At 44.1% G+C, this 10,777-nt stretch overlaps 2 protein-coding genes and 1 long non-coding RNA gene across 3 annotated transcripts in view; 2 read left to right on the top strand and 1 right to left on the bottom strand.

Moving 5' to 3' along the window:
• The window catches only part of LOC112073468 (programmed cell death protein 10), a 22,357-nt gene extending 16,632 nt beyond the window's left edge, over window positions 1-5,725 (top strand). Inside the window, exons 6-8 of the mRNA XM_024140756.2 lie at window positions 729-807; window positions 2,261-2,339; window positions 5,163-5,725. Coding sequence (XP_023996524.1) covers window positions 729-807; window positions 2,261-2,339; window positions 5,163-5,170 — 166 coding nt within the window. The 3' untranslated portion in view covers window positions 5,171-5,725. The remainder of the gene's footprint in view (window positions 1-728; window positions 808-2,260; window positions 2,340-5,162) is intronic.
• On the bottom strand, window positions 2,554-2,982 carry LOC139025109 (uncharacterized). The gene is made up of 3 exons (XR_011476559.1): window positions 2,899-2,982; window positions 2,784-2,821; window positions 2,554-2,597 (listed from the first exon to the last, which is right to left on the bottom strand). It is a non-coding gene; the product is annotated as an uncharacterized lncRNA (long non-coding RNA).
• Window positions 5,726-9,395: 3,670 nt separating the features above from the next.
• Window positions 9,396-10,777, top strand: part of LOC112073467 (cilia- and flagella-associated protein 337-like) — a gene marked incomplete at its 3' end in the record, with an annotated part of 24,067 nt that continues 22,685 nt past the window's right edge. The window contains 5 exon segments of the mRNA XM_070440156.1: window positions 9,396-9,411; window positions 9,541-9,629; window positions 9,720-10,028; window positions 10,203-10,376; window positions 10,470-10,648. Of these exon segments, the coding sequence (XP_070296257.1) occupies window positions 9,396-9,411; window positions 9,541-9,629; window positions 9,720-10,028; window positions 10,203-10,376; window positions 10,470-10,648 (767 nt within the window).

Here is a 10,777-nt window from a genome sequence, read left to right as displayed (position 1 = left end):
ATGGTTCAAGATGTCTGACTGCTGTTGGCCTAAGGAGTGAGAGGTGACATGGTTCAAGATGTCTGACTGCTGTTGGCCTAAAGAGTGAGAGGTGACATGGTTCAAGATGTCTGACTGCTGTTGGCCTAAAGAGTGAGAGGTGAGATGGTTCAAGATGTCTGTCTGCTGTTGTAGTCATTGTCTAAAATGAACACCTGCCAAATGCGGGTAGATTTKATTTCACCAGCCACGGTGGACTAAAGAACTAAGAATCCTATGTAGCCTATTCCACCTGGTGCTGAAACTCTGCCTGGCTGGGGGCTGTCTGCACGTGAAGAACTGAGTTAAAGTTTCAGCCATAGAAGTTGGTCTAATATACTTGAAACTGAAGTGAAATGTTGTCCTTGTGTTTCTTGACTATTTCCATAGTTTTGTTCACAAGCTAGGTTGTTTTTCTATGTTTGAGTTTCAACTGCTAGGGAAGAGAAGACAAAGCTTCTACTAGTCAGACTCGGTCTCACAGGGACCAACATGACTSGAGTTGCACTACCATGGTAACCTCCGGCCCTTAAAGGGGCAGGTGAAAATGTTTGTCTCGTGAGATATTGGTTAAAAGACTCGAGTCACAAAAAATGTAATGACATAATATACTACATTACTTCTTACTAGTAATACATGTATTGTATTTTAAAATCTACCTGACACATTGGCTGGTGAACCAAAAAGTAATTTTTATGCTCTGTCCACAGAGATATCGCCAGCGCCATCAAGGAACTCCTGGACACAGTCAACACTGTCTTCCGGAAATACCAGTACCAGAACCGACGGGTTAGAACCCTACACACACACTACACACACACTACACACACACTACACACACACACTACACACACACTACACACACACACTACACACACACACACTACACACTACAGCACCACACACCTAACACACTACACACACACACCACCACACACTACACACACACACACACACACACTCAACACACATCACACACACACACACAACACACACACACACACACAACACACACTACCCACACACACACACACACTACAACGACACACTCACAACACTACCACACACACTACACACACACACACACAACACCACACACACTACAGCACACACACACAACTAACACACACACACACACACACACAACAGCTACACACACACCTACAATACACACACACACACACACACACACCACACACACTACACACTACACACACACACACACACATACACACACACATACACTTACACACACACACACTACACACACACACCCACACACGACTACACACACAACACCCTACACACACTACACACACACCTACACACACTACACACACACACACACACACTACACCACACACCAACACTACACACACACTACACACACACACACTACACACACCACACACACCACACCACACACACACTACACACACACACACTACACACACACACACTACACACACACACCACTACACACAACACACACTAACACACACACATACACACACACACACACACACTACACACACACACACACACACACACACACACTACACACACACACACCACATACACACACACACACACACCACACACTACACACACACACACACACACACACACTACACACACACTACACACACACACACACTACACACACACACACCAACATACTACACACACCACACAACACACACATACAACACAACACACACACACACACACACTACACACACACTACACACACACCACACACTACACACACACACCACACACACACACACACACACACACACCACAAACACACACACACACACACACACTACACACACACAACACCACATACACACACACACCACACACACACATCTACACACCCATCACACACACACACACCCACTACACACACACACACACACACACCACACACAACTACACATACACACACACACACACTACACACACACACACACTACACACACACTACACACACACACACCACAGCACACACACACTACAGCACACCACACTAACACACACACACACACACACACATACACACCTACACAATACACACACATCAACACACATACTACACACACACACACTAACACACACACAGGGCCGATTAAGATATTTTCTCGTTTCCTTCTCCCTCGGCTGTCAGTTTGAGAACGTTCTTGTGTTTTTTCCTCTCCATTATTTCTGAAAGAGCTAAAAAGCCTCTGTTTTCCAGGCACTGGAACACCAAAGAAAGAGTTTTGTGAATACTCCAAGAGCTTCAGCACACATTAAACCTACTTCAAAGATGGAAAGTAAGAACCTCCTCCTTTATGTTTCTACCCTGCTGTTCTCTTCCATGGACCCGTACAATATATCACCCATACGGTTTTACATCTGGCCCGTACAATATATCACCCATGAACGGGTTTACATCTGGCCCGAAATATATGCACCCATACGGTTTTACATCTGGCCCGAATATATCACGCCATACGGGTTTCATCTGGCCCGGTGAAATATAATCATCCCATACGGGTTTACATCTGGCCCGTACAATATATCACCTCATACTGGTTTACATCTGGCCCGTACAATATATCACCATACGGGTTTACATCTGGCCGTACAATATATCACAATCTGGTTTACCTTGGCCGTACAATAATCCCGCATGACGGTTTACATCTGGCCCGTCCAATATATCACCCATACTGGTTTTAACCATCTGGCCCGTACCAATGATATCACCTCCATACAGGTTTACATCTGGCCCGTACAATATATCACCGCATTACTTGTTTTACAATCTGGCCCGTACAATATATCACCCATACTGGTTTACATCTGGCCTCGTACAATATATCACCATACCGGTTACATCTGGCCCGTACAATTTATCACCATACCGGTTTACATCTGGCCCGTACAATATAGTCACCCTATTACTGGTTTACATCTGGCCGTAACATATATCACCATACTGGTTTGTGTACGTGTGTGTACTGGTGGGTCAGGCTACGAGTGTGCAAATGGAGTTTAGCCCCCTCAGTTGAAACTTGTACCCCCTCAGTTGAACTTGTCCCCCTCAGTTAAACTTGTACCCGCCTCAGTTGTGTTTTTATGTCCTTATATTATATAATATAATTTTCTTAAAGCAAGAAGTTGAAATGATTGAATGGCTAGGTTGGTGGTGATCTGTATCTGCTGTGCTGTCAGCACCATGGACAGAGCACGTTGAGGAGTGTGTGTGTAGGGAGGGCCATGGAAAGCCACCCGGCGGTTAGGTTTGACTCCTTTGTATTTCCATAAAAATCGGGGGGGAAACGCTGCCCGTCTGTGATAGGCTACTTGAATAACGAGATACGCCTCCGCCTGTAATATTTACTGCAGATGCATCATTTTGGTTCCCACTTCGGAAGTTCTGCATTGTGTCCAATGCTAACACAGACAAGGCCTTCACCCAAGCAGTATTCCCACTGGTAGCATGTTATTGATAGAACCAAAGGGTTCTCTAGGCATCATCAAGCAATATTGATTGAACCAAAGGGTTCTCTAGGCATCATCAAGCAATATTGATATGAACCAAAGGGTTCTCTAGGCATCATCAAGCAATATTGATAGAACCAAAGGGTTCTCTAGGCATCATCAAGCAAGGATCATTTTGAAATGCTCTGTGGAAAGAAAGAAACAAGTTGTGTTCGTGGTGCATTCACATAGGCTGTTTGTCAAATCATATTAACATTTTATTGGTCACATACATATGGTTAGCAGGTGTTAGTGTGAGTGTAGCGAAATGCTTGTGCTTCTAGTTCCGACAGTGTAGTAATATCTAACAAGTAACCTTACAATTTCACAACAACTACCTAATACACACAAGTGTAAAGGGATGAATGAGAATATGTACATATAAATATATGGATGAGCGATGGCCGAGCGGCATAGGCAAGATGCAGTAGATGGTATAGAGTACAGTATATACATATGAGATGAGTAATGTAGGATATGTAGACATTATTCAAGTGGCGTTATTTAAAGTGAATAGTAAAACCTTTATTAAATCAATGTATTAAATGTATTAAAGTGGCCAATGATTTCAAGTCTATGTAGACAGCAGCCTCTCTGTTAGTGGTGGCTGTTTAACAGTCTGATGGCCTTGAGATAGAAGCTGTTTTTCAGTCTCTCCGTCCCAGCTTTGATGCACCTGTACTGACCTCACCTTCTGGATGATAGCGGGGTGAACAMGCAGTGGCTCGGGTGGTTGTTGTCCTTGATGATCTTTTTGGCCTTCCTGTGACATCGGGTGGTGTGGGTGTCCTGGAGGGCAGGTAGTTTGCCCCCAGTGATGCGTTGTGCAGACCTCACTACCCTCTGGAGAGCCTTACGGTTGTGGGCGGAGCAGTTGCCGTACCAGGCGGTGATACAGCCCGACAGGATGCTCTCGATTGTGCATCTGTAAAAAGTTTGTGTTTTAGGTGAAACGCCAAATTTCTTCAGCCTCATGAGGTTGAAGAGGCGCTGCTGCGTCTTCTTCACCACGCTGTCTGTGTGGATGGACAATTTCAGTTTGTCCGTGATGTGTTCGCCGAGGAACTATCCACCTTCTCCACTACTGTCCTGTGGATGGGATGGGGGGGGATTACCCTATCTATCTTGTTGTAGCCTATATTCATTACCAAAACGGCCTTGCTTTACTGTGTAGGGCGCTGTCCATGGTGCTGATACAGCGGAGATGGGTTACAGATTTCACGCCAACCTGTCACTTCAAAAGCATTCAATGGTCTGAGTCTCTGCATTTTAACTTTGTTTGTGGTATAGCGTGATATAAGCAGAAATCAATCATTTTCTGTTTATTGTGGTATAAGCAGAGTTGGGTATAATTCTTAGTTTTTTGCCTGGTGTYCCGCTTAGTTGACCATGTGACTGTGTGGCAGAAACGATACTTGGCATTTTCAGGGTTGTTTAATCATTCCCATTACCATTCACTGTGAAATCACATTTAGGCTTGATTCTCTGAAGCCTGACATTTCCACAGATCAAAGCACTGTATCAATCCCAGCYTTGCCATGGTTTCCTGTGACTGACACCGCCTTCCCTGTGTGTCCCTGTCTSTCTCTCTCTGTCCCGCTTGTTTCCAGGGCGATAAACGTGTTTGTCAGCGCGAACAGGCTCATCCACCAAACCAACCTTATACTCCAGACCTTCAAGACCGTGACATGAGGTTAACCACACTAACCCAGGCTTTTAACAGAGGACAGGAAACCCTTTATATGTACAATGTTACGATTCTGCTTTTGGGACTGTATCATTTCTAAGTCTTGCTTCATGACGGGGGGGTCATTTAGAGTTACAGGTGGTCAGACTATAATTGCCAGATTTTTTTTTTTTTTTATTTGATATTTTTTCCCCCACCAGATCATGCTACCGCCACAGAGTGTCTGAATGTCGGTTCTCCCTCTCCCCCCGCCCCCGCCGCTCTCTCTCCTTGCAACTTTCCTCTCGCTCTCTCACTCTGTCCATGTGAAAGCCAAAACACCGGGCCTTAATGTGGCCATTGAGGCATTCCTAAAGCAGAGTGTAAATACAGGGACTTTTGTTTTTCCTCACATTCTAACTTGAACAATGAGACATGATGGTGTATATTTAACAGATATTTGGTCGCAAAATGTTCAAATAAAAAAGTTGAAACATTTTGGAAAGATTTTAAAATGGTCTTTTGCTTTTGTCATTTTACATGTAATATAGGTCTGTCTTTTTGCTCTGTGTAACAGTGGATCTGCCATGGTGGAGTTAAGGAGCTATTCTTGGTCGGTACTTGTTTCTAGCAGTCGGTTAATCCCATTCTGAAAGCGTTTTTTTCTTGTTTTATTATTCAAGTCTTGGAGACCTAATTTTGGATCCTGTTGCCATCGACGGCAGCTGTAATCAGCTAAATCAGATTATTCCAGGCCATTAGCCATTAAGTGATATGGAAAAATCAGCCATGACACTGGAGAGCYTGTGTGTGTTTAAAATGATACCCAAGAGAGTGTATCTCAGTGTTTTATTTGACTGTGTTAGGTGTAAAAGTGTTAAGGGCAGCTGGACATTGGGTTACTGTGTGGTTCACCATTAGAAAGAGGGGTAGGGGAGTAACAAAGATATTTGGAAACTGTCACAATGTTCTCTCCACCCCCATCGTCTGTGTGTTCGTAGGTGCATGTGCATGTGTTGAAGTGATTGTTAAAGCAATTGGTGAATTACTGTGTTGCTATGCTGAACATGTTACTGTACGGTATGCGTGTGAAACAGAGCAGTGTGTGTATGTGTGGGGGGTTAATTGTACCCTGGTCTAAGATAAGCTCTTCTCCTGTGTCAGATCTGAATAGACCAGAGAAACTGCSTGCTGGACACACAAACACAAGCCTCACTCTCACGAAGTGGTTGCCAGGAGACTCCAGGCWTTGAGAGGCATAATAAAATCAAAGAGTGTGTTTGTGGGGTGTGGGGGGGGGGACTTTCTTTGCCTCTGTTATGGCTACTGTTGGCAGTTAACTCTTTGGCAGTGTCTGTGCTACGGTACTGGAGGAGTCTTAGTGTTGGATGCCCCGGTGCTTATTTCAACCATGTACATTACTTCAACTTAGTGGTGTGAGGGGAAAACGCATACTGTCAAGGTTATAAATTAAAACCTAATTCAAACCAACGCTACATGAAAGACTTGTCTGTAGTGCCTTACTTAGTGGTGTGAAAGCATCTCTGAAGACCTCTGGACCACTTAAGGACACCTGGGAGAGGAGACCCGGACATGCACACAGGTTGATGTGAGCAGAGAACCATCTGACTGAGCTGGTATGTTTGAAAAGTAGCTGTATGTATGTGTGTTGCATGTATGTGTATTGCGTGTATGCGTATTGCGTGTATTGTATGTGTGTGTATTGTATTTGTGTGTATTGTATGTACTGTATATGTAATGTATGTATGTGTATTGTTGCATGTATGTGTATTGTATGTATAGAAGGTATATTTTGGCATTCTTACTATTATGGTGCAGGTCAGGGTTGTGCTCAATTCAGAATTTAATTGAGAATGCCTCGGAAATTTCAATTCATGATTTTTGAATTTGAGTAGTAAACAGGATACAGAATTGCAATTTGAATTGAAGGAAATATACTGGATATATATACAGATAAAAATGCAACCATTTCAAAGATTTTACTGAGTTACAGTTCATATAAGGAAATTAATCAATTGAAATAAATAAATTAGGCCCTAATCTATGGATTTCACATGACTGGGCCGGGGTGCAGCCATGGGTGGGCCTGGCCCAGCCAATCAGAATGATTKTTTCCCCACAATAGGGCTTTAATWCAGACAGAAATACTCCTCAGGAACCCAACCTCACCTCKGACYATCCTGCAGGTGAAGAAGCCGGATGTGGACGTCCTGGGCTGGCGTGGTTACACATGGTCTGCGGTTGTGAGGCCGGTTGGACATACTGCCAAAGTCTCTAAAATGACTTRGAAGGCAGCTTATTGTAGAGAAAMGAACATTTAATTATCTTGCAACAGCTCTGGTGGACATTACTGCAGTCAGCATGGCAATTGTACTCTCATCTGTGGCATTTTAAAGTGGCCTTTTCTTGTCCCCAGCACAAGCTCGCACCTTTAATCAGCTTCTTGATATGTCACCTGTCAGGTGGATGGATTATCTTGGCAAAGGAGAAATGCTCCACTAACAGGGATATAAACAAATTGTGCAACAAAACTTGAGAGAGAAATAAGCTTTTTGTGTGAATGTAACATTTCTGGGATCTTTATTATTCAGCTCATAAACATGGGACAAACACTTTACAATGTTGCGTTTATATTTTTATTCAGTGTAGAATTTGAATTCAGTGAAAATTCAATGAAATTACAGTAAATGCCACTGCTATTCTATATTAGGTGTTCTCTATAACAAATATTCATTTTGTACATAAATTCATCAAATTTATTATATACATGCAAATTAAATAAATTTGTCAGTATGGGAGAAAACAAAAATACATTTCCCAGAATGCCATTTAGTTTAACCCTCAACTTACATTCAATTTACATTTTAGTCATTTACAGACGCTCTTATCCAGAGCGACTTACAGTTAGAGTGCATACATTTTATTACATTTTACATACTGAGACAAGGATATCCCTACCGGCCAAAACCCTCCCTAACCCGGACGACGCTATGCCAATTGTGCGTCGCCCCACGGACCTCCCGCGTTGCGGCCGGCTGCCGACAGAGCCTGGCGCTTGAAACCCGAGACTCTGGTGGCGCCAGCTAGCACTGCGATGCAGTGCCCTAGACCACTGCGCCACCCGAGGAGACAAGTGACCCTAAAGCCTTCCAAAAAGAAGTCAAACAAATAAAATTGTTGGTTGCAACTATAGGGCTATTCTTGAAGAACTAAGGTTAAAAGAGAATATGATGTTTTCACAAGAAAGTGATATTCTTTGGTATCAGGAAGTGTGACCTGGTCAGATTCAATTAAACTCATGTTCTATGACTGGGTGGGAATTTTCTTTGAATTGCACTGAATTAAAATTTGACTTCCTATTACTCAAATTCAAAATTCTACATCCTGTGGTATGTGGCAAATTCAATTCGAATTTCAACTCATGAGTGAATGGGAGACAATTCCAAAATTCATATATTGACCACAACGGTGGTTCAAAGTAGAACCGAATTGTTGGAATGATCACCACACTACTACTGAAGTGACACTGCCACACAGTGCTCTTTCATTTATTCACAGAGTTTAAAGGCCCATTGTAATCAACAATGTGATTTTTCTATATATCCACACTATGAGGTTGAATAATATTGTGAAATTTGTAAAAATGATGATGATGTCCTTTTTAGTGTAAGAGCTGTTTGAAAACACCGCCGGAAATTCTGTCTGTTTTGGTGGGATGGAGTTCTGGCCGGTGACATCAACAGGTGGTAAATTAGTTAATAGACCAATAAGAAACCTCTACCAATAACAGCTAGTTTTCAGTTTTACCCCCCCCCCCCCCCCCCCTTCAGACATTCCCAGACAATACTTGCACAATTTTTGCATGAGAAATAGCTCTTTGCTAAGAAGATATTTTTGTTTCTTTTTTGACAATTTGAATTGAAAACAATCATGATAAGGTACGTAATTGTTACCCAGAAATGTTTTGACATTGAGATAAAAATGTTTGCGTTGGACCTTTAAGCTCAGCAGGGGTTGAACCCTTGTTTTTCTCTACCTCTCAAACGTCATCATTCTGCTGCCATGACAACACTGAGCAGTACATATAGACTGTTATACTGTAGAGTGAGTATGATTGGCTTAGAGCAGATTGCTTTGTCGAGTAGCTCGTAGAGATATGAGTGATTTATACGGTAGTTGACACTGTATCTATGCAATCACAAATACACAATCCTTCCAATAGCTGTCTGTGCTTTCCTCCTTGCACACACCCCTGTCTGGAACCTTTATATGATTGACAGCTAGCTGTTACCCTGTCTGAGTGGAAACCACGGAGACCAAGATGGAGGCGGGACTACTGGAGAGCAGGCTGAGTATGGAGGACTATGAGAAGTTGCAGAGCCTCTTTCTGGTGAGTGGGTATGGGTACGGAAATGACACAGTAGACATACAGCCCCCCACCCCACCCCCCCCTGTTGATCTGTGATGACCTCTGTTGTAGGGTGACGGTGAAGCAGGCGTGTCCTTCTCCAGGGCAGAGTTTATAGAACAAGCTTGGTCTGCAGTGAGACGTGGCTCCAGGGAGGAGTACGGCCTCCTATTCGACAGTGTTGTCGTCACTCAGGAGCAGCGTAGCCTGCTATTGGACAGTGCTGACGAGCGAGGGGAGAGGAGAGTAGACTGGGAGAGGTTGACTTCCTTCCTGCTGTTAGGGCTGTCAGAAAAAGAGGAGAATGAACGGGCTGCCACCGTGCCTCGCTGGCAGCCTCCACGAACTCTGACCCRTCCACACCGTGACCCTGTCCAACAGGTAACACGAAGCTCCAGCCTATCAACTCACAATGCTGTAATGGTGCTAATAATTKATCATGAAACAATGGAATAATGAAATAATAGCTTATAAGCTGCATATAAGCATTTAATGGTATTCTCCATCGGTGGTTGTGTATACACTTATCTGTTGATATCTCTATGGTTACCCCAGGTGGTGTACCTGCGTAGCTCAAGCCGGTACCTGTCGGTGAGTAAGGGGGGCACGCTGGGGGTGTGGGCGGGGGAAGACTTTGCCCTTCTCCAAACACACCGCCTCCACAACGACTCTGTCAGGCCCAAAGATCTCTGGGTAACAGCTATGGTGGTGCTGCACAACGTACACAAGGTCCAGTATCAACTCAATCAATCAATTAATCAGTCAGTCAATGAGATGACCTGCCTCTATCCCTATCATCCCATCCTCTTCTCTCTCTCTCAGATAGCTGTGTCGTTCACCAGTAAGGAGCTGTGTTTCTATGACTTGCTGTCCAAGCAGCAGTTTAGCTGCCAGTATAAAGTCCAGGGTCTGAGATACGCCCCTCTCAGTCTGGACTACTGGTGTCACCCCACTTACCCTGCCCAGGCTGTACTCTCACCAATGGGAGACACGGGGGACAGGTGAGAGGGGAGGGGGGAGATGGGGACAGGTGAGAGGGGAGGGGAGAGACAGGGGAACAGGTGAGAGGGGAGGGGGAGAGACAGGGGACAGGTGGGAGGGGAGGGGGAGAGACAGGGGGACAGGTGAGA

The sequence above is a fragment of the Salvelinus sp. IW2-2015 genome, unplaced genomic scaffold (genome assembly GCF_002910315.2).
Source record: "Salvelinus sp. IW2-2015 unplaced genomic scaffold, ASM291031v2 Un_scaffold2270, whole genome shotgun sequence".
Lineage (NCBI taxonomy): Eukaryota > Metazoa > Chordata > Actinopteri > Salmoniformes > Salmonidae > Salvelinus > Salvelinus sp. IW2-2015.
The sequence above is the reverse complement of the archived record's forward strand: the minus strand, read 5'-3'. Positions and strand labels throughout refer to the sequence as shown.